Here is a 23,748-nt window from a genome sequence, read left to right on the forward strand (position 1 = left end):
AGCTGAAGACAGAGCTGACCTCTAGAGGGCTGTAGGCTTCTGAGCTGCCTGAGGACAAACGGGCAGGTTCAGGATCCTGGGCAGGACTATACTTCCGGGAGCTGTGCTCAACAATGTTGTTCCTGCTCTGTCTTCACCAGAGCTTACAGGGTGCTGGGGTTAGTCAGTCCCATACTGCAGCTCACAGTCACTGAGCAAGTGGCTGCATTCCTGTGTGTCCTGCAGCCTGGGGTGGGTTTAGCGCTCTCGGCTCATAGCCTTGAGCCAGACTAAACTGGACCGGGGCAGCCAAGAGGCAAATGGCTGAAAGACTGGGAGTATCTACACAGGTGCCACCCCCACATTCTGGTTGTCAGGGGCAGTCTTAAGAAGGGTTCTAGGCGTGGAACTGACAGCAGAGCCAGGCAGAACTTGGTTTCCATTTGCAGAGTAAATGGACGGTCTGCAGTCTGCTGTGAGCCCTGATTAGCTCTCGCCATCACTCATGTGATGAGAGGCTCCTAGCTAGTCCACGGCTGCCTGGGCTGGGACTTGGGGGGTCCCAGGAAAGGCATATCCAGCTGTGGGCCTGTGGTACAATGCTCTCAAAGCAGATCTTCTAGGACAGACAGTGACCAACACAGGGTTAAAAAGGTTTCTGTAAATATTTTATTTTCCATATTTTAGAATCAGAAAGAAGCATGTGGTAATAAAAATAATAGAGAATTATTTTCTTCACATCCGTTCTGCTGCACGCTGCCAGCCCCTCCGAGTCCAGCCCCCTTCCAGCCAGCTCCCACCAGGCCACGTGGCTCTCCACGAGCAGCTGGTGACCTGATACCAGTCCCATTATGTACAGATATGTTACAAGGCAAAAAGAAAGATCTCGAGAAAAGAGCCACGAGGGCAGGAGCCCCCCTGCTCCAGTGCTGCAGGACCCGGCAAGAGGAGCCCGTGCGGTGTGTCCAAACCCTGCTTCACTTCTGTGTTTTCATGCAGAGCCCTCTCCAGCTTGGCCTAGGGTGTGGCATGCTCCACAGGCGGGCAGGAGTGGGAGGTGATATCACTGTGCTTGTATGAGGCCGTATCCAGGTCCAGGATCTTCCCATTTACCTCCAGAGTCATGCATCCACGGTAGAACGCAATGACGGGCGCAGAAATCACAGACACCTCTGAGCAGTGGGGGATGGGAGAGCAAGCACTGAGCCAACGGAGCTCGCCACGCACTACCCCCACCTTCCACACACTACCCCCACCCTCCACGCACTACCCCCACCCTCCACATTGCTGAGGGGATACAGACCTTACAGGCATAAGGCATCACCACCCCCCTAACCCGTTAGGCATGCATACAGATGTTCTATTGAGTATCTTGGTGTGAGTTCCCATGCCCTGGATTCTTATTGGCTAAAACTAAATACCTGACAGGGCAGAGAGTCTGCTGTTTGCTAAAAGTAAAGTCCTGTGCATACCTGTTACCCCTGCTCCAGTCCCGCCCATGGGCCCCTGTAAGCAAGCAGTATGCTGCCGGCTGCCTTTGCTAGCCTCTGGTAGATGCGTGTGAAGGGCGGCAGTCACACTGTCAGCTACTAAAGCTACAGATGCCTGCTGGTATTCAGGTACCCCATTTTGCATCGCCTGGTAACCCTGCCCTCTGTGTTTCGGCTCCCAGACAACACTCTTCAGTGGACGACTCCGAGCCATGAGGAAGTACTAAACTGATAAGACCCCTCCCTCCACCCTAGTACAGAAGCCGGTAAATAGGGCAACCTGCACTCATAGTCCCTGTGGCCAGAACCCCGTCTCACAGTCATCGCCCCGGCCCGTGTGAGCAAGCCCGACACAGTGCTCCTACCTGGCAGGCCTCCGACATAGGTGCGCACAGAGCCTTGCAGATGTGTCCTAAGTGTGTCCAGACGCTCCTGCAGCTGCGCAGTGCTCACCTCGCTCTGGCCCTTAGTGCCATCCACTTCCAGGGTGGCCTCACCATCCCGCAGGGAGACAGTGACTGTGTGCTCCTGGCTGTCGCATACCTTGATTTCCATCAGTGCCAGGGCAACATCCTCAACGGCCAGGACCACCAACTGCCGGGGATACAGAAGCAAAGGAGTCACACAGGGACGTCTATCCTAGTTGAGGCTAGCCCCGTAGGCTAGCTGTTGTGTCCTACTCGGTTTTTGTACACTAGTACCTTAGGTGTATGGTAACCCTCGCTCTGAGGACGTCTAGGAACTCTTATGCGTTCTCCTCCCCTGGGCTCGGTTTCTTTGAATGCAAAGCAGGGGGCAGCCAGAAGGTGACAGGAGGAGATTGCTCAGTGGTTAGAGTACATGCCACTCTTACAGAGGACTTGAGTTCTCTGATTTCTAGCATCCATAGGGATCACAACCATCTCTGACCCCAGTTCCAGGGGATCTGCTGCCCTCTCCTGGTCTCCACGGGCACATGGCTCCCATACATGCAAAACCTTTTCAAGTCCCTGGAAAACTAGGGCTTGGATCACCCCTATCCAGCCTGAGCTGACATCTCAAAAGGATGTAACAGGATACATCTGTCAGCTGTAGCCCCGTGGCACCAGCACTGGGAAAGATCATACACTCTGCGTGCCCTCTCTGGGATGGGCAGTCTTTGCCAGCAAGAGCCTTGGTCTGTTGATCACACATGCCAGGGGTGTGTTGAGATGCCGGGCAGCCTGAAGCCTGGGCCCCTTGGTGGCATGGGTCATGGACATTAACCCCGTTGCTGGTTAGCACAAGCAGCAAACAGCTCTACAGCCCAGGCACAGGACATAGAAACCCTTTTCTGCACATCCTTCTCAGGAACATGGGGGAGAGGAAGGTTTTCCTTTCTCTTTCAGTAGCCTCGTGGCCTATAAGCAGTTGGAGTCAGTGGCTTGATGTGGCACAGAGCCAGCAATGGAGTAGAGCTCTGCTGAGAGGCTGCGGAATCCAGGGCCTTACCCACCCTCGCCATCTGAATGCTATTGGAGCTCACGGCTCGGTTCGTGGGTGCCTTTGAAAGAAAGTGGGAATCTCAGTGTGCTCGTGACCTGACTTGACTCTTGTATGTCTAGCTCACTGCTCCCAGTGAGAGATCCCATGCTTACGGGCCAGCAGAAGCTCCACCAGCCACCTTGGCCTGCACCGGACAGTGTGCCTGCATGGCAACCTTGTCCCCAAAGCCAGAGGGGACACCTAGCTGTGTGCACTCAGACCTGGGTCTGGAAAGGAGTCTCCAGGGCAGGGCAGGGCAGGGTTCAACAAGTCAATATCCCAGAGAGTGGGCGGAGCCTTGCTGCTTGGTACCAGGGACGAATGGGTGTGTCTCAGGTCAGTGGGGGTGGGGTGGGGCTGCTCTGTGGCCGTGTATTCAATCCTACCTGCTTCTTGAGCTTCTTCGTAGAGTGGTAGTCAACCAGGGCCACAGAGAGGGGGATGACATTGTTGTCCCCAACCAGTGCCAGCAGCACCCCCGTGTCAGTGGCAGGGCGGATCCGAGCCACAACCTCTACTTCCCAGGTGGTTTCCGTGCCGACGTCCAGCGACGTTCGGGCTGCAATGAAAGCAGCCCATCACAAGGCAATCCAGGTGGCAGCGAGGCGGGAGTGAGGAGCAGCCCGGACCGGAGGGCCACAGGGAAGGACAGCTCTGCTCGCTCTGGGAGGGGACCTCCTGGTAAGAAGGCAAGTGGGGAGCACACAACAAGGCTGTACCCCAAGGCCTGCCAGTGCCTCAATATGTCTGTTGAGTGGTACTCGACTGGGGCCAGAGAGGGGGACAACATAGTTGTCCCCCAATCTGTGCTAGCAGCACGTCTGTCAGTGGCAGGTGAATCGAGCCTCTACTTCTACTTCCTCAGTATGCAGAGCAGTGGAGACATCCAGCACTGAATGTTGACTGTCAACCTGTGGGCACTGGGGACGCCTGAGGGCTGCTCCTCATCTCGAAGTGTCCTCCGGATAAACAAAAACCTATCGGGGGAGCTACAGGTCCAGCACCAAGGGCCATCCGCAGCCTCGTTCCCACTTTCCCCTGCAGTTCTCAAAGCACCTTCCACAGCCTCAGTCAGTGTGCAACCCTCCCTCTGCCAGCTCCAGGGACTGCAGCATGCAAGTCAGCTGGAGAGCGTGAGGTCACGCTCCTGTGTGACTGGGAACAGATGCTGTGAGAGGTATCGCTCCAGCAGGATCTACATCTGTCTGTGGTCTGGGTGCCCCGTGAACGAATTCCCATATAATACACATGGGTGCCGGCGTAGGCTTGAGCTTCACGTGGTGACTGTTAGGAGGCGGGGATGAAACCCTCAGTCGTGGAGAGAGGAAGCCACTGTGAGTGAGTCCAGGTCTCTGCACGGACATGGCCTACCTCACTGCCTTCACAGTATACCAGAGGGCGCTGAAGCTGGCCTGGTCTCCCGTCCCCACCCACCATCCAATCAAGTCCTCTACCCTGTAGTAGATGACGTCTACAGGGCTGATTCTCAATAGTTGGTTGAGTATATGAACACAGATTGCAAAAAGTACAAATAAAAACACTTTGTCCTGCGGGAAGAGGTCAAGTGTATCTATCCCACCCAGCAGGTGCTAGTAGCCTGCCTGGGGCTGCTTCTCAGCCTGGTGACTCACCAGGCATCCTTACTCTCTCTTAGAACTTGAGGTCGGGTGGCCCAAAATGGCCCTTAGTGGCTAGTGTACTTTAAGGAATTATGGGCTCTTGTTTAAAGGAGCCTAAGAGCTGAGTATCGGACCTGTGTGTGCCTCCTTGGGCATGCCCAGGACTGGTGGATACGGTTGTATCACTGGCGGATACGGTTCCATCACTGGGCATGCCCATTCGTCAAAGCGCTGCAGGCCTCACGCATCCCCCCTCCTCTACCACATCCTTGAGCAGCACAGCAGGATGCACTGTGCCGGGCCCTTCCTGGTTGTCTCTCCGTGGTCTGAGCACCTGCTGCAGGCCTCATCCACAGGTCATAAAGGCTGCCTCTCCTGTCCTCCCGCCACATCCTCTTTCCACCTCTACACTCTCTCTGACTTCTAAGTCTCATGAAGTCCCCAGCCAGAGAAGGCCTGGCACACTTCTGAGCACCGTCACGTGCGTTCGGACATGTCCAAGGTTGACCATCCAGATCATCTTCCAGGGTCTCCCCCGGCTTGCCCATCCGCTCTAACCACTGGGACATGTCTCCATCACTTCCTCTTCCACGGCTGACTCCATGTGAAGTCCAGATAGCTGTCCTGGGAGCTGGGCTTGGCTTGGCCTGCCTTGCTGAGCCCTGCCCCAGCCTGCAGGTAACCAGTTTGTGCCTGGCACTCACTGGGGTAGGAAGCATTTAAATGGGTGCTTATACTTCAGCATGTAGATGCCTAGAAGTCCCACCATGGCCAGCCCTGGGCAGGGGCGACACCCACTTACTGTAGTTGAGGCTGTAGATGGCAAATCCGTTCCCTGGGAAGAAGGAGCCCCTCTCCGTCACAGAGAAGCACTGCATTTTTGTATTGGCCTTGACCGTCTCCTGGATGGCGCTGTCTTCCCCGTTGAGCCAGTTCCAGCTCCTCATGCACCCGTCCAGGCGAGGGTTAATCTGGAAAGACAGGCGACTGACTCCTGGTGGCTTCCAGAGCTAGGACACCATAATGGCAGACTGGAGCAAGAGAGGTACCGAGCCTAGCACTACAGGATCTGCAGGCAGTGGCCTCCGGCTTGTGTGTGTGTAAATCGATAGTGCAAACACAATTTTAGGGAGTTTTTCACAATTTTCAAAACATATCAGAACACCTATATCCATGTAGGGCAGGAACACATGTGACAGTGAGACAGCCACCTGCTTTGTCTGTCACTGTGGGCTGAGGGCCAAGTACCTGCCACCTGACTGCGCAAGTCAGGGGCATTTTACTGTGATTGTGCCTTGTCCCTTACCTGGGCCAACAAAACATAGCTAGAAAAGTCAACCCAGGGAAAGGGACGCCAGTCCCAGCTCGACCACACGTTCACCATGTGCAAACTGTTACATCATCAAATCAGGTCACCCTATGTGTCATGGAAGACCTACAACGGTGTTTGATGCTACCCCTCCTTGGGACTCTCTTGGTAGCTGAGTCAGCATGAGCTACCAAGCAGGTGTCCCTCTGCAATAGGTGTTGTCATCCCTCAAAGGAGGGTTCTGACCACTGGGCTCAGACAGATGAAGAACAGGCGTGACATAGGACAGAAAGAAATAGGACTTTGAAATCTGGCAAAAAAAAAAAAAGCCCAATATTAGAGCTTCCCGCACTAGAAATCTAGGTATGGCTAGCAACCCAAAATGATACGTCCAAAAAGTTTATTACTCCTTTTTGTCAAAATGACATGTTTTATCTTTACCACAAAATAGATTGATTTTTTTTTTTTTGTTATCAAGTCAGATGAAAACGTAACTGAGTCTTGTGAGCAGAGCTGGCCAGCGATTGATGCGTACATCAGTAGTTATTGTTCTTCAGTGGTTTGCTGCCCACATGGAGACTCTGTGGCTCCTTGCTATTCTATTGTAAGACTTGGGCTCAGCTAGAGGGCAAACCCCTGCAGGCACAGCCAAGCCTGAGGCGCGTCCTCCTCCATGTCGGGAATGGACTTACCGGCTGGACGAGGTCACTCTCCTTGAAGGGAATGCCCCCCACAGTGAGATTCAGGTGATACAGGCCTCTCTCCAGCTGGAAGAGCTCTCCAGCGACGGCGATCTTCATGACGGCATCTTTGTTGACCTTGATGACAAGGTTTCGTTCCAGCTCTTCCACGGAGATCTGAAGGGGGTCAGGCAGGGGGGTCAAGTGGATGGTCACTTCTGTAAGGCCGCATAGCGTATCACCTGGATCAAGTGCACCAGACCTCAGTGCCGGGTGGGCCATGTTACCTGACCCAGGAGACCATGCGGGTGTCTCCTGGGCCAAGGGCACCTGACCTCAGGGGAAACAGTGTTCAAGTTATTTGGTCTAGGAAGTCTGACCTCACGAGGCCACACCATATCACCCGTGTCCAGAAGAAGCTAAGCTTTGCTCTGACCATGGCCTGGGTTCTCTCCACACCCTTCTTTCCTCAGAGGAAGTCACTACTGAGGCTCTCCCCCCATGAGCTCACAGGTCAGGGATCTGAGAGTGAAGGCACCGTCATCCAGTGAAGAGGGCCAGCCTCACCGACACCTTTGGCATTAAAACCAAAACAATACGACTTTTTTCTAGAAGACAGTCACAGAAAGGTCCTATTGATGCTTATTCTGGTTTGAAAGAATTTGAGAGCTGTGTCTGATGGGGCACAAGCCTCACAATAAACCTCAGCCTGGCTGTCTACGGCGCCTGCTCTTGGACAAGCACAGTGTATTAACCGCAATCCTACTCGTCTTGGGTAACGTGAGGTAAGACCTGCCCACTTACTCTCTCTTTTAAGTAAGATGTTCCTCATATCAGAGACCCTGGACACTGTCTGTGGACTGGCCCAGAGAGCTGCCCTCAGTGGTGTGTGTGCCTGTGGGAGGGACTTCCAGGCTACAGAGGGAACCTGGATCCTGAGTGCTGGGCCAGAGCCACACTGAACCTAACCTAACGCCAGCCTCATGTTTCTCATCAACTGTTCTCACCACACGTGACACAAACAGTGTCAGATAACAGCCTGGTGAAGCTTCACAGAGCCAACAGCTGCAGCCCAGGCCCCATGTCCTCCACCACAGACCACACTGTGAAGGGCGCTATGACCCTGGCTTTTGTAGAGGCTTGTCACCAAGCTAAAATTCCCTGATTAAACAAGCTCAGCTCGGACCCCAGCCAGTACAGCTGCAGTGGGCAGGATATCAGCGTGGTGAGACATAGGCCGTGTGCCCTGTCAGTGCTGTAAGCCCTAAGCTGATCTCCTTTGATTTAGCAATGGGTCTTCGGCTGGATAGGCTCCAGAGGGCCAGGACCAGAAAATGCAGCTCCTGGCTGCCCTCACCCAGTGTTATGCGGATGACAAATTTCCACCCAATAGTGTCACTGACACTGAATCCATAAACTAACCCCTTATAGTAGAGACCCCCAATATGGAAGACCTTTTATCCCAAAGACGCACTGATGGCTGTGCCCAGGTGACCACAGTGTGCACTGTGTCTAGATGGTAGATGCTGAGTGAAGAAACTGTGCTCTACTGATGACAGATGGGTTCTCCACTATGTGAGGAGCGAGTGCTTCACTTAGTCACTACCAAGGTGTCAGGTAAATCTGATACCCAGGACAGGGCCCCACCATTTTGCTTGCCTGGTCTGGCAGTTCACCCAGCCAGCACAGGTGACTTTGGCTAGGTGCCCATAATGTGCCAAGGAAATGGGACAATTAAAGAAGAGCTATCACTCCCTGCATCATCCCACAGCCTTCACTGGCTTCCAGATACATACAGCAGAAACCCCTAGTATTTCTTCAGTGCAGCCTAGGCCCGAACGTCAGTACCCTCTGGATCTCCCATTGGTGTGTCTACCCAATGGGAGATCCTCCACAGTATACACAACCACTCCACATCTGTGGCCTAGGTAACCAACCGCCTGCCTCAACTTCTACAGCCTCTCCGCTCCTTACAAGGTACTCCACGTCCTGATGCCTCTTGAACCATAGCTTCCCTTGCTCATGCTCAACCCTGAGGTATCCAATCTTGAACACCTCCGGCCTCACCCTCTGCTCAGCCAGCGCTGTCTATACCATGGCAATCCTATGCTAGCGCTATAGTTGGAAGAGCAGGCATAATTTAAAAATTTCTAACCCCCCCCCCAAACAATTTAGTGTCTAGGATGGAGTAATGTTAGATAATCAAGCAAATTCCTCAGAAACTTTGCATATAAGAAAGTCTCGAGGCCTGTGTGGGAACATACACTAGACATGATGCGGGGAAGGCATATCAGCCCTACCTATTAGCAGGGCAGTGTGTTATGAATGGCTGGTCAGGGCGCACCGGAAGGGGCAGACCTTGGCCTCCTGGGCTGTTCTATTTCTGAGCCATGAGTCAAGGGTGTGTGAGTCGCCACCTGACAGGACCACGTCACTGTAACTGCTCCAGACAGCTGCCTTGCCTGGGTCCTATTCCAGGGTTGTCCCCCATGGCTGAGTAGAGGGAACCCTCTCTCTTCTTCCCTTGTGGACTATTCCCTCTGCTGCTACAGAGGCACTGATCGCTTGGTGTCATGAGGAAGAACAGACAGCGCTTGGTGACTGCAGGGATGGCAGGGTCCTTACTTATCTACAAAGTGGAACATTTTTGTCTTCGTTGCTAAGAGGAAAACTCATGTCTGGAAACAAACATAATTCCCAAGCCTGTTTTACTCTGGAGTATAGGATGTGTTTCCAGAGCTTGTGTGTGTGTGTGTGTGTGTGTGTGTGTGTGTGTGTGTTGCGGGGGAGCTCTGTGCATCACCCAAGCTTCAGTGGGAATAGCAGTCAGAGCCGAGGACAGAAGAATCCCCTGTGAATGGCGGAGTCTGCCCTGGCCGCTCAGGCGCATGGGTGTTTTGAGTTGGCTATCTGAGTCCTCTGCTGTCCTACAATGTTTGGCCATCCCCAAGTAGTTATTCCCGTATCTTCTGGGCCAAAGCCGCATGGCTCTCACTGGAGGCCCTTTCTGAGTAAGCCACACTCAGCCAAAGAAGCAGAGGCTCTGGGCTAGGTACAGCAGGTGTCCCGCCTGTGGGCTGCATCCAGCCCCAGATGTTAGGGACAGCCTTGGCCTTCCCTTACCGTTTGCCACATGCCGTGGTTGATGGTTGGCCCACTGCTGGTGATGCGGCCAACACCATTGTACCGAAGCTGCAACTCGAGCCGCCCGGCCCTTAGACCCAGGACAATCCAGGTGCTATCTGAACGGCCTCCAGCGAAGAAGAGGACTCCTTCAGGGTCAAAAGTTCGGAAGTCAAATTCAGCCAGCAGCCTGGAAACAGACCCAGGGAACAAACTGAGGCACAAGGCACGGGGCACAGGTGCCCAGGTAGACGTTGGCTCCTGTGGTGCTTTCCAGAGCATGTTGAGTGGTCCTTTCAGAGGTCCCAGGTGCCTGGCCTCTCACCTGGTAGGCTGAAGCCTCTTGAAGCGTAGTCTAATCACGGGGGTCCCACTGAACATGCGGCCCAGGTACAAGGACTTCACGCTCTTGGCCATGCTGAAGGGCACACACGGTAAGATGTCCTGCCGAGAGATAGGAAGGCGTGGGGGGATGCCTCGTGGATGTCTTTCAAGTAACTTTTGAGGTCCTGGTCACATTGGGTGTCTAGAAGATCATCTCTGACCTTCTAAAATCCCAAGGCTAGCCCGTTCCCGGAAATCACGGAGTCCGTATGCCCCAGCTCATGTTGGGTCTCCAGGCAGGGGCCAGGGTTCTGAATTTTTCCTTCACCACCTTTTGTCTCATCTGTTCTTATTTGCTCCTGGAGCTTAAATTATTAAATGCGTCAAACTCACAGAAGGACAGAGAATAAAAAAAATCATTTTTTAGTATACTATTACAAAACAAACAGAACATAATGACCTTGAAGACTACGGTTCAAGAAACTTCCCTGCTTTATGCTGTAGGCTTTCCCACTGACCTGAGAGGGGGTGGAATTAAAGCAGGCTGGGCTGGCTTCCAGGGGCCTGAGGGACACAATGGTCCTGCACTGCCACACTGGCCTGAGGGAGCCTGAGGCAGGGACCTCAAAGTGCTGGTCCCCCCTCCTCCCACCAACCCTTCAGCCTAGGATAGGAGGACACTATCTCATGCAAGGGGAGCTTGCCAGAGAGACCTTGATGGTTTGGATTTCAGGCTTATAGTTGAAAACTGTTTCTCCAGCTTCCCAGGTCTGTCTGACTTGCAAAGTTATCACGGTACCTGGTCACCCAGAGTCCTTGCTCTGATCTTTCAGAAAATGCCATCAATGAACAACTGCCCTGCGGTTTACTTGATATAGAGCCCTGGATGGTGTGTGTGTGTGTGTGTGTGTGTGTGAGAGAGAGAGAGAGAGAGAGAGAGAGAGAGAGAGAGAGAGAGAGAGTGCAAATCCTGGTATGAACACTATCATACCATGCATCTACACCAGCAGGCCATGAGGCTGAGAGTGGGGAGTTGCCCACTCTGCCAATCTCTATGGAGATTTCATCAACACAACAAAAGAGGTCTGGCTACTTGTGTGGTCCATGGAGCTAGTAGGAGTTTTCAGACAACCAAGTCTTTAGAAAGTTTCTTCCCATAACCCATTAATAACAAAGGGTCCTATTCAAAGCACAGCTCTGGGGCTCCATGAGGCCATCTAGTGGGCACTACAGTCACCTACCTCACAAGTATCCATGTCTGGGGACAGCTTTAGGCCTCCTCGCCCATCACAGTGGCAGGTGTAGCTGCCCGGGGAGTTGACGCAGGTCTGCTCACAGCGATCTTGCTGGCACTCATCCACATCTGCCGACAAAGGGACTCACAGTAGGCACGGGGCGGCGCCAGACACTGCCCAACCCACTTACTCCTCCTAGAGACTCTGCGGACATTGTTTAGCCTGTCATCTTGGAGGCCTGTCTCTTAGGCCCCTGCTTTCTAGGGAGAAATGAAGAACTGAAGATGTCTGAGGACTGTGCTCAGACTGACCGGCCCTGACATAGAGGGACCGAGGGTGTCTGTGTGGATTGCGGAGAACGGTACAGAGCCAGGACCCACGTGAGCTCTTAGCTCTGTGCTCCCTTCCCTGGGGCTCAGCCCTCCTCCAGGACTCCCATAGGGAGTCTCTTGGAGTCTCTTGCAGCTTCTAGATAGGAGCGACTGTGGAGGGAGAGTCTCTGCCCTTGGGACATGGTGAACCTCCAAAGAGAGAGGAGAAGACACCCCCACCCCCCATCATGCTCCGTCCATTGTAGGTGCAGCCCAAGTCTACCAAGAACTCAGAGTCTTCCCTTCATCTACTGCAGGCTAGAGAAGGCTAAAGATGCACAGGTGTGTGCTCACATGGGAACGAACACACACACACACACACACACACACACACACACACACACGAGAGCATGGTCTGTACATACATGCCCAGACACAATGGGGCCATATGAGGGGACGAGACAGAGGGCTCACTTTAGGGGTCCTCTTCACTGAAGCTACGCAGACTCTCCCAGGAGGTTCTGACATTTTCCCAACCCTCCTGTGTACAATGACTTCTGGAACACCTGACCAATGACTGCCACCAATGAAGCAATGCAGTCTATGTCCAGGCAGTGACCAACATGTGTCTTAGGCTAAGCATCAAAGAAGGAAGCACCGTGGGTGACTGTGGCATGGGTCGTGGGCAGCTGTGGCATGGGCCGTGGGCGGCTGTGGCATGGGTACCTTGGCAGGTCTTGTCCTTGGAGCTGTATGTGTACCCCTTGTCGCAAAGGCAGGAGTATGAGCCCGGCAGGTTCTTGCAGCGCGCGTCCCCACAGGTGTCTGAGTCTCTGCATTCATCTATATCTGCAAGAAAGCCAGCCAGGCCAAGGCTGTACAGGTCGCTCCTGGACACCGCAGTGGGCACTGGGATATGGGTGAGAACAGCCCCGAGACAGGAGGGTAGAGAATGGGAGGAAGGCATGATGCCTTCACCATGGGTGTCAAGTGATGGTGGGCCTAGGGCCCACATGCTGCTCACCCCATACTGGGCACACTGGGCACACTGGGCACATAGTAGATGCCATTGCTCTGGGTCCACGACACAAGGTTGGTGTCCTCAACTTGCCGCTAAAGTGTGGGAGCTATGTCCCTCGGCCAAGGCCAGGGGTGAGATCCACGAGAGGACCTCTGTTCCTTAAATAAGGAGGACACGGGAGGGGGGCCTATACATCCCCAAAGGCATCTCCTGTATATAACACATAGTTTCGAGGGCACAGTGACCAGGAGTTCTCCTACAATCACACCTTCTAAGAATAATCTTCAGGATTGTCAGAGGTGAACTCTGCGGGAGAAAAAAATACTTTTTTTCTTTTTCCAAGTTGGGTGAGGGAAATAGTCATCAGTCTGATGATATCTGTGTTCAAATCCCGAGCTGCCTCCACCCCCTGCATCCGTCTGGACCACCCACAAGGCTGTGGCGGCCCGGTCCTAGTGAGTCTCAGTAACTCAGATACTCTGGGTCTATCTGTGTTGGCATGTCATTCCTCTATACCCTAAATCAATACAGTGTTAAAACATGGACATTTGAGATGATTTTCTGGGCATCCTCGGGCCCCCCTGATCTGGACTGAATGGAAATGTGGCCACACAGTGGGGAGGTCCCATCTGCTTCTGTGGTCTTAGGGGTAGGGTAGAGGGAGCAGGGAGGCATGGCAGGTGTACAGGGGTACTGGGGCCTGTCACCCCTCGAGTTCCCTGCAGTCGCTTGCAGAGGTCTAGGCCTTGTGACTACACAGGCTGTCCGCAGGCTCTGTGGGCTGCAAGGTGCCTTGGGAGCACACGTGTGGATGGGCATTTCCAGTTCTTGCCCTCTCTCTCAGACATCGGGGATCATGTCCATGATGCTGGACTGGACCTCTCCAAAGGACACTCCTCCCCATCACCCTTCCCCAGGATAGGGAGTCAGGCGAGGGATAACTGCACGGCCAGGGCCTTACCTTGGCAGGCCTTGTTATCTGACTCAAGTGAGAAGCCGCTATGGCAGGCACACTGGAAGCTTCCTGGTTTGTTGTGGCAGACCTGGCTGCAGCCCCCGTTCTTCTGGTTACACTCATTGACATCTGGACGTGAAGAAAGAGTAAGGAGCTCCTACCCGGGCACTTCCCCGCTGGCCTCATGGTAAATACAATAGACCATGTGAGGGCCAGAGAGACATGAACTGCTGCTGATGGGGAAAGCCTGAGACTTGGTTTTAAGGGTCCCTAAGTGCACAAGGGGACAGGGTGAAGGACAAAATGAACCCACCAATCCGTGTCCAGCAGTCATGAGACCTATACACAGCCTAGTCTAACACCCTGAACAGATCTATCCAGACGACCTGTGGACACAGCAGACACGCCCTGAGTGAAGGGACTGGCAGGCTCTTGCTCTCCTGTTTGTAGCTTTACCTAATGCCTCACACCTGCACCCGAGTAAAGCAAGGTGAGACCCATCAGCCGGGGTGTTAAGAGCCTTGTGCTACTTCCTTCACTCCAATCCTGGCCCCCAAAGATCTCTCTGGAGCCCCAACTCTCTGGGGCCTACAGCTCTAGAGGATGCCGCTCAGGGCTGCTGAATTCAGGAAGTTTTCAGGCAGAGCACCAACCCACCCTGGACCTGCAAAGCGTTCCCAAGAGGAACGCTGATTCAGAAGAGACTGTAGGGACGGCTGAGAGACTCTGATTCAGAAGAGACTGTAGGGACGGCTGAGCTCCCAGTCCTGGGTGGGGATGAGGAGCAGAGAGGGGGTGAGGTGTGCACTCACCTTTGTCACAGAGCCGGCCTTCCCAGCCATCTTTGCATACGCAGAAGAAATTGCCCATGAGGTCTTGGCAGAGTTTAGTACCCTTCTTATCACAAGGGTTTGGGGTGCATTGATCAGGCAAGTCTGAGTTGAAGGATACAAAAAAGAAAACCGCTTAGGATATCTCTGAAAGCTCCACAGCATCTTATAGTTGGGAGGTGCTCAGAGCCTCTGGTGGGGGCCTCAGTGGAGCGCCCAGGAGTTCCAAAGGCTCAGCTGTGATGGAGGGTCCCCACCTTGGGACAGAAACAATTGTGAGAAACTTTGAAGGCACTGGGGCCAGTTCCAGCAACACCATCCAGGTCTACCGGGAGGGGCTGACTGTCACTGGGCCACGCAAAGAGGGACTGCTGGCCCGTGCCTCCCAGGAAATGGGTCTTAAAGGTCCCCTAGAAGGACTTGGACACAATAGGCCAAAGCTCTTTTTAGAGCCCAGCACCACTGCCGACCACACAGGATCTCAGCACTGAGGTATCATGTCAGGTGTGCAGTAGCCAGCCAAACAAGATGCAGGGGAGACGGAGCCACACAGCTTCAGCCTTTGGCTTGCAGCCTGCAGTTAAAAGATCTTTCAATGTCACTCCTCTCTGTGGAATGCCTTAGGAACATGGCTGAGACCTCCAGATACAGCCTGCACCGTGCCTGGCGTGGGGGCAGGAGAGCTCAGTGTGTACTTCAATCCCAAGGTTGGGAAGTCACAGAGAGAGCCATTATTATATCCTGTTCTCAAAGAACCCTTTCAGAGATTGAGCAGATGTGGGCAGGCCCTTCGCACCGTCTGAAGGATCTACAGTCTGCTTGGATATGGTGGGTGGGGGTGGCTCCTGTCTACCAACAGCTAGATCATTCTAAAGCAGTGATTGCCAACCTCCCTAATGCCGTGACCCTCTAATACAGTTCCTCAGGTTGTGGTGACCCCCAACCATAACATTATTTTCATTGCTACTTTATAGCTGTAATTTTGCCTCTGTTGTGAATCATAAGTACTTAGGTTTTCCCATAGCCTTAGGTGACCCTTGTGAGAGGGTCATTCAGCCTCAAAGGGATCATAACCTACAAGTTGAGATACATGAGGGTGTCATGTCCTATGACTCTCTCAAGGGGTGCCACTTCCTCGCCCTGAGCAGTCCAGACCGGTCTCCTACTTGGACTGGCATTCCTTCACCCAGCGGTCTTATGCCAACTGTTAAACCTTTAAGTTCCCTGATTCCTTCTCCTTGATGTATGTATGCCCTGCCCATTGCCTGACTGAAGACTGGCACTAAAGTTTCACTAGTAGAAGGTATGAAATGGGGCTGACTCCAGATGGCAGACGACACATGCAGAGCTGACTGGATGAGGTAACTAAGCCCCGTTCCCTCCTGTCTTCAAGAGTGTAGTCACATCAGCTGGCCACCCAAGCCCCCGCCGCAGGATCTGCATCAGCATCACTCATGCCCACAATGGCAGGCGATGCTACACTCTGACGGAGATCTAGCAGGAAGCTCTGGGCTGGGCAGGCCCTCTGCAGTACATGAAAGCTGAGACCTAACAGCAGAGGACCAGTGGGAAGCCTGAACTGTCTGCCTTTGAGGAAGCAGCTGTGAGATGTTTCCTTGGTCTTCCTCTGCTTTCTGTTGGTGGACAGCCATTTTGAGAGTCATGACAGTTCACATCTCTGACTTTGATTCTTGGTGTCGGCTCCTGGGCATCCATAGCCTATTTGCTGCCAATGTAGGCCTCAAGCCAGCACTTGTTCCTTCTTGAGTTACAGGGGGCAGTTTCAGGCCAAGCCAGAGGGAACCGGAAACACTGGCCACTGTCTCCTGGAGGTCATCCTAGCAGGATGCCAGAAGTCTTCCAGGCCGACATACACCAGTGTTTGCTCCATTCCTGGGGGCTCTCCCCACAGGTGCCCTCTTGCCTCCCACACCTAAACTCTAGACGAGGAGGGTTCTTGCTGCCTGGCAGGAATGGGGGCGGGGGGGGGGAGCACCATGCGTAAGATAAGGGAGGGGCCGACCTCTGGATTTCCCAGATGTGTGTAGAAGCTCACCCAGGTTTTTCAGGTCAGCCTCCTTCCTGGCAGCCTCCACCTGTCCTGGGCCAGCTGGGCTGGGTGCCGAGCCCATGGCAGCCTGGGAAGCAAGTCCAGGCTTCTCGGGGAAGCTCTGTGATCCGTTACCCCCTGCTCCCCCACCCCCCACCCACGTCCCTCTCCCCGTGGCCCTTCCACGTTTACATCCAAAGCTTGCTGGGCTTGCACAAATTACAGCCAACAGCGTGCCTGTGAGTCTTCAAGTATTTTTGATTTCTTCAGAGTGGTTATTGGCAGATCATTATAAAATGTCATTTTTCCTTAAGCAAGTAAGGGCTGGGTAAAGTCAGAGTCTCCTGTAAGTGAGGGGTCAGAACTGGAGGGCCTCGTTCCCCAACTGCTATGGACTTGTGGGAGCCCACCTGAAGCCAAGACATGGTGTTTGGCTAACTTAAGCATCCAACTTAAGGTTGGAGGCTTAAATTTATTTCTAAAGTTTACACTGACAAATTTGGCATGGGGGGCTGGTGAACTTGGCCAAGAAAGCCACATCTACCCATTGCAAAATCTGTCCTTAGGCTGAGGGATGATGCGGTGCCAACTTCCAACAGAGTAATATTATGTTTAAGAGAGTCCCCCAACACAAAGCCAATACCAAAACCCTTGTCATTCCGTCCCTAGAGAAATACCACCCACAACATGCCATTTCTTTTCCTGTTGGAAATTTACCAAGTCCAATGTTTGACCCTTGGCAGAACAACTCCAGACACATTCCAGAAAGGTGAAAGAGTGGACATTGTTTTGCAGGCACTGAGGGAGCCTGCTTAGCTTTCCACAGGCAAGTTGCTGTTTAGGTTAACAGTTTATCCTGAGTCCTTTGTGTGGCTGTAGGTAGAGTGTGAAGTGTGAGCTGGCTCACAGGGGGCAAGGTAGGACTCTTGTCTGATCCCGGACCTTTGTCCTGGGCCCAGAAGGAAGCCCCGACCCCTGGAAATCCTGATGACCTGACTCACCCACCACTGCTGATGTCGTCAGTCAGAGGTTCCCATGGGTCATGGCAGGGAACCAGGAATGGCTTATGAGAAAGAACGGAATGGAAGCCAATGCTCTTCCTGGCACCCAGCGGCCAGAGTCCACGCTTAGACTATGGCTTCTCCCTGTCACTCTAGTTGCTGTTGGCATGGTGACCAGTTCCTATGAGGGGAGGTTATAGGCTCCCAGAAGACTTGCTATGGCCAAGGTTTGCCTAGGGCTGGGTCTGAGCTCTCTAGAAAATGCCAGAATGGGGCCTGCAAAACATTTTTGCTTTATTTTTTAGCAAAAAAAAAATGGGTAACCAGAGAACCCAGGCTATGACATGCCGTGTACGGTAAGGTGAGGAGCCAGGTACAAAGGCTGCAGCCTGCAGAGCTGGCAGGGCCTGGCCTTGGCTCTATCTTCCCATGCCTCAGGAGAAGGATACGCAGGTCATCGGGTACTTTTATAAAGCCTCTAGGAAGGGCACAGACGATGACAGCTCAGATGGGTGCTCATGTTGAGCAGAGCCAGGCAGGAGGCAGCTCTGGTTAGCCCTGATCCGGGAAGGCATCTGGCAAATGAATTTAACATCTCTGGCACCAGCAGACACAGGACGTTTTCTCTTCTATTCAGCTCAGGGACAGGCTCTGGAAGTACAATCCCACCCTCCTCTTCCAGACCATCTCCTACCTAAGGAGCAGAACATCATGTTCCCCCTCGCCCACCAGACGGTGTCATTGAAATTCAAAACATCTTAAGAGGGTCTGAAGCCACCAACTAAAGCAACGGAACTACCCCTCAGAGCACTGGGGGCAAGGGTGAATGTCTGGGGACAATAATCTTATATTTACCAATAAATTAGAAAGTATAAGGACAGAAATGGCCATCCTTGAGGAGAGGGGAAGACTGTGGGAGGAGCTATTGGAGGGGGCAGTGAGTGGTATGTAAAGTGAGTAAGTCTCTGATCTTTCTTTAGAACCAGAACTGTAGACAGATGCACAGGACATCATTCTAGCTACTGATAATGGAAACAACCCCCCAAAGCTGGCCAATCGACACGCCTTAGGCTGAGCCAACGCGGCTGGCATCTGACAGGAGATGCGAGTGTATCCACCTGGGGTAGGGACTCCAATCGGGGTGAGTGAAGATGGAGTGACAGGTGTGCAAAAGCCACTTCTGCATTTCTGGTTGCAGGCAGAGAGCTGAGAGAGGGCCTTGCCCACATGATGTGTGGTGGTGGTGGGGTACACTTCACACCCCACGGACTATTTAAACCCCTATAACGGGCACATTTATTGTTCATTAGAAACAAAACCAAGATGTGCTCACTTTCTTAAAAGGAAAATGAGCCCAGGAAGCTGACTGGGGAGGACTGGACAGCTTCGCACACATCAGCTTTAGCCCAACCGTGGCTACCCAGGACGCGCTTCGAGTGAGGCAGGAGTGAGGGCACACTTACTCTGAACGCATGTGGCGAAATTTGGGTTTCTATCTTCAGGCCTGCCATATTTCCTCATGCACTCTGCAAGAAACAGACAACACAGTCACTCTTAATCCCTGGGGTGGAGCAGGTGTCCAAATCAGGGCCAGACAACTGTCTCTTCATCCGGACACCGTGGCTCTCCAGTGAGTGCATGGCCTGCCTGTCAGCACGGAACGCCTGGCAGGGACCGCAGGAAGGTGTACCAGTGTGACAGAACACTGAGCCCGGAACCAGTGAGCTGGGCCCTCCCATCACATAGACCAGCAAGCACTGCAATATAAGTGTGACAGGGCCAAAGCTGAACTTCAAGATGGCGATGGTCTGGGCAGGGCTAAGGGCACTGTTCTCACTCTGAAGGCACTTAAGTCCGGAGGGCTCTAGACTGGCACCCACATGTGTTCTTCAAGGGAAGCCAGGAGCATGGCATTGGAACACATACAACACGTGATGGCTGTGTGTGCTGGTGTCTGTCTGGCCCCTCAGTAGGCCACTGTTGACTGTCCACATGTGGGAGGGCAGCCTGGACAACATAAGCATAGTTAGGATGCATGTGTCCATTAACCAGCTCCCTCTGCTTTGGCAGAGAGATGGCCCAGGGCTCTTGGGCTGGTGCGGGGCCTCAGAGGACACCCTGAGTGAATACGTATTGTGACATGGGCACAGCTCGCTGAGGACTACAAGGCCAACGGACCCATGGGAAGTTGGTAGAACCGTTACCTGCATGGGCCAGGATCTAGAGCAATGGCAAAGCCTTCTTGGGATTCTGGAAAATGAGTGTTTACGAACAATGGGCCAGCGTGTATAAAGACTAGGCACGGTGGCTTCCTCCTCTCTTGTCTACATCCTGATATCTACAGAGACTGAGACTAGCTAGCTCCTCCCCTGTGTTATCTAATAGATAGATTCAAGTTCTGGGTCATAGTCTTTGTCTTGGAGAACTCCATTCATCCCAGCTTGACTGACTGACTGTGTCTGTCTGTCTGTCAGTCATTTCTTTATTCTCTTGTCTCCCCTAGCCAAGATTCTGGTACCCAAGCCTGAAGAGTCACAGCAGGCCAGTCCTGCTCTGATGTGCTGTTGGCAAATGGAGATTATAAGCATGTGCCTGTGGAACAGAAGGCCAGCATCTTACCCAAATGTGTGGTAAATAGTCCAAAGACCAAGAATATATGCTTCTTACAAGCAATATACACCCAGAGTACTTCAGGTGTTCACTAAACAAACAGTGCTCAGAGGGGAATACAGGGCTTCTTAACAAAGCAAAGTGATTATCATTCAGACTAGAATCCCTTTTTTTTTCTCTCCTATAAACAGCAAGTTGGAGCAGGGTAGCGGCAGTACATGCCTTCAATCCCAGCACTAGGGAAGCAGAGTCAGGTGGACTGTTGAGTTGAGTTTGAGGCCAGTCTGGCCTATAGAATGAGTTCCAGGACAGCCAAGGGCTACACAGAGAAACCACAGAGAGAAATAAACAAACAAGCGAAAGAACTTATGATATTTTCCTTGCCACTGTGTGCTTGCTCCAGTGGCTGAGAGTATATGTGTGCTTCTGTTCATCAAGCTATGTGCGAAACCTTCCACAAGGTTCTAAGTCTTAACTGATAATAGAGCAAATGTCGATAAACACACAACATACAAGCAAAACTGTGTGTGTGTGTGGGGGGGTCCTCAATAATCTTAGAAATGCAGAGTCCCGAGACCAGTACATTGGAGGGCACTCAATTAACCATACTTCTAGACATGGCCAGGGCCTGGGATCAACTGAAGCTATCTGCCAAACAGCAGCGTTAATCTGAGGCTCAGGCAACTTGAGATAAAATGGCGGTTGAGTATTGCTGACAGCTCAAACCTCACCTCATAGCTCCCTTCTCCTAGGAGTAACATGGTAATGGATTTCTTCAGCACGAGACAGACACTGTGTGTGCACGACAATGAAACGACTAGAGTAACTTTAACTTACCTAGATATCTTGGATAGAAATAGTCCTGTGGAAAGAGAAGAAAGGAAACCGTTAACCAGCACATTAGGAGGCCTTCTGAAAAGGACTGCCACTGGAGACAGGAACACAGAAGCAAGAATCTTGTAGCTCCTCCCTCAAAGGTAGGGCTTAGAGGGCACTGCTCAGAAAGGATGTCACAGAAAGAAGCAGAGAAACCAGAGGCTTCTGCTGACTCAGCCTCTGCAGCATGACTGCAAAGTGTGACTGTGTGGTCACCTTCAGGAAGAGGCAAATCGGCATCACCTATACCTGTTAGAGGGTGCCTCTCCACATTTTCTGGGAAAACGTGTGTAGGATAGGAACAGTCTAGGCAGGAGCCCAGTTTCAGTCCATGGAGAAAGAGAGTTCTTGTCTCAGTTAGGGTTTCCATTGCTGTGATAAAACACCATGACCAAAAGCAAGTTGGGAAGGAAAGGGATTTTTTTCGCTTACACGCCTGTATAACTGCTCACCATGGAAGGAAGCCGGGACAGGAATTCAAGCAGGACAGGAACCCGGAGGTAGGAGCTGATACAGAGGCTATAGTGGGGTATTTGCTGATTTGCTCCACCTACTTTCTTAGAGCACCCAGAACCACCAGCCCAGGGATGACACTGCACACAATGGGCTGGGCCCTCCACTGCGATGACTAATTAGGAAACTGCACTAGGCCTACCTACAGCCCTGTCTTATGGAGGCATTTTCCTAATTGAGGTTCCTCCCTCACAGATGGCTTTAGCTTGTGTCAAGTTGACACAAAACTATTCAGCACAACTGACCCCTTGTCAAACTGGCATACACGTCACATTAAGTCTCAATCTTTTCTTTCTCATTCATCCCCAAGGTCTCACATTAAAAACATAAATAATTTTAAAAAGTCCCACAGCATTTACAAATTCAAAGATATTACAAGTTCAATCCCTTTAAAATACTCAGGTTCCTAAAAATCCAAAAAAAGTTTGAAATTTTTTCAACTACGGGCTCCTCCAAGGACTTAGGTCACTTCTCTGTCTCGGCCCTTTGCAGCACATACAGATTGTCTAGGCTCAGGCTGGCTCCACTCCACCACTGCTGCTGTTCTTGGTGGTTATCTCATGGTACTGGCACCTCCCAAAGGCTGGGTCTTCCTCTGCAACTGGGCTGCATTATCTCCAATAGCCTCTCCTGGGCTCTCTTCAGAAACTCCAACTCAACAACACATTGTGAAGCCTCGGTTGCTCTCCATGACCCCTTCACACATTCAAAACCAGTGCCACCCATTGCCTCTTATACTACCAAGGTCAGCTGCCAGTGCAAGGCACAAACTTGCCCACAACTGGAACAAGCTTCTGCGTGTTGACTCTCAGGAAACACTTTGCAGAAGATTTCACCTCAGGGATGCTGTTCTCTACTCCACCACTATTAATTTCTTAGCGCCAGCTGACAAGCATCAAGAGAATATCCCAGCAAAGCAAAGGGTTCACTCAGTAGTTCTTCAGCCCCAGCTAGCCAGAACCATAGAATCTAATTCGAAATAACAAGTGGCCCCGGTGGAGCCTTTAAACTTCCCCCTGAAACTTCACAAGCCAGGTCTCTGTTGTCTGCACCGTGCTCAACCTTCTCATCTTCCAAGCTCCCACAGAGCAGCTCACTGAGCCTCAACATTCAATGGTTTTTCTAGCTCAAAGTCTTTCCACACTCCTCCCCAAAACACATGGTCAGGTCTGTCTTGCAATACCCCCACTCCTGGTACCAACTTCTGTCTTAGTCAGGGTTTCTACTGCTGTCATGAAACACCATGACCAAAAGCAACTTGGAGAGGAAAGGGCTTATTTGACTTTTACTTCCACATCATAGTCTACCATTGAAGGAAGCCAGGACAGGGACTCAAGCAGGGCAGGAACCTGGAGGCAGGAACTAACATAGAGGCCATGGAAGGATGCTGTTTACTGGCTTGCTCCTTGTGCCTTACTCAATCTGCTATTTTGTTTGTTTGCTTGTTTGTTTGTTTGTTTTTTGGTTTTTGAGACAGGGTTTCTCTGTATAGCCCTGGCTGTCCTGGAACTCACTCTGTAGACCAGGGTGGCCTTGAGCTCAGATATCCGCCTGCTTCTGCCTCCTAAGTGCTGGGATTAAAGGTGTGCCCCATTCCCCCCGCTCTCGGGCAATCTGCTTTTTTATAGAACACAGTGCGACCAGCCCTGAGATGGCAATATACACAGTGGGGTGGGCACACAGTGGGGTGGGCACACAGTGGGGTGGGCCCTTCCATATCAATCACTAATTAAGAAAATGCCCTACAAGCTTGCCAGATCTTATGGAGTCATTTTCTTAACTGAGATTCCTTCCTCTTGGATGATTCTAGCTTGAGTCAAGTTGACATAGAACTATCTAGCACAGCGATCTTCATCCTCAGATGTCATTGGTTTTCATACAATATATTTGTAAAACAAATTTTCTGGTTGAAGCATAGAGCTGTTCACGAGAGCTCTTTCCTGTCTCCACACAGTACAGTGTACACAAGCCCTCTGGCTCTTCTGGGCCAGTGACCGGATGACCAGAAGCCTGTCCAGGAATGTCATAAGCAACAGGCAGCCAGACAGGCCAATGCCACAAACTCCCAGCAGAGCGCCCGCCTCACCTGCAATGTGACAGACATCCACGTTTGTCTTCTCTCATCTTTCTCTCACTGATGAGGGGCTATGTGGATGAGAACAGAGGTACTAGGATGGAGTATGTGGGAGGAAGGACCCCATGACTAGGGGGCAACAAAGTGCTTTTCTACAGTCTTAGAAAGAATTTCTGGAAGGAACTTAGATGACCAGATGCCCTTCATGTTATAGAACCAAGTGTGGGGACACAGCCAGCGGGTGT

At 52.2% G+C, this 23,748-nt stretch overlaps 1 protein-coding gene across 1 annotated transcript in view; it reads right to left on the minus strand.

Annotated features, from left to right (window-relative positions):
• Positions 1 to 625: 625 nt before the first annotated feature.
• Positions 626 to 23,748, minus strand: part of Gas6 (growth arrest specific 6) — a 28,921-nt gene continuing 5,798 nt past the window's right edge. The window contains exons 3-15 of the mRNA XM_052162259.1: positions 20,878 to 20,902; positions 18,894 to 18,956; positions 14,362 to 14,484; positions 13,556 to 13,678; positions 12,300 to 12,422; positions 11,269 to 11,390; positions 10,029 to 10,147; positions 9,704 to 9,893; positions 6,593 to 6,757; positions 5,394 to 5,562; positions 3,359 to 3,531; positions 1,835 to 2,063; positions 626 to 1,151 (exon numbers count right to left, since the gene is read on the minus strand). Coding sequence (XP_052018219.1) covers positions 997 to 1,151; positions 1,835 to 2,063; positions 3,359 to 3,531; positions 5,394 to 5,562; positions 6,593 to 6,757; positions 9,704 to 9,893; positions 10,029 to 10,147; positions 11,269 to 11,390; positions 12,300 to 12,422; positions 13,556 to 13,678; positions 14,362 to 14,484; positions 18,894 to 18,956; positions 20,878 to 20,902 — 1,779 coding nt within the window. The 3' untranslated portion in view covers positions 626 to 996. The remainder of the gene's footprint in view (positions 1,152 to 1,834; positions 2,064 to 3,358; positions 3,532 to 5,393; positions 5,563 to 6,592; positions 6,758 to 9,703; positions 9,894 to 10,028; positions 10,148 to 11,268; positions 11,391 to 12,299; positions 12,423 to 13,555; positions 13,679 to 14,361; positions 14,485 to 18,893; positions 18,957 to 20,877; positions 20,903 to 23,748) is intronic.

This window comes from Apodemus sylvaticus, chromosome 18 (genome assembly GCF_947179515.1).
Source record: "Apodemus sylvaticus chromosome 18, mApoSyl1.1, whole genome shotgun sequence".
Classification (NCBI taxonomy): domain Eukaryota; kingdom Metazoa; phylum Chordata; class Mammalia; order Rodentia; family Muridae; genus Apodemus; species Apodemus sylvaticus.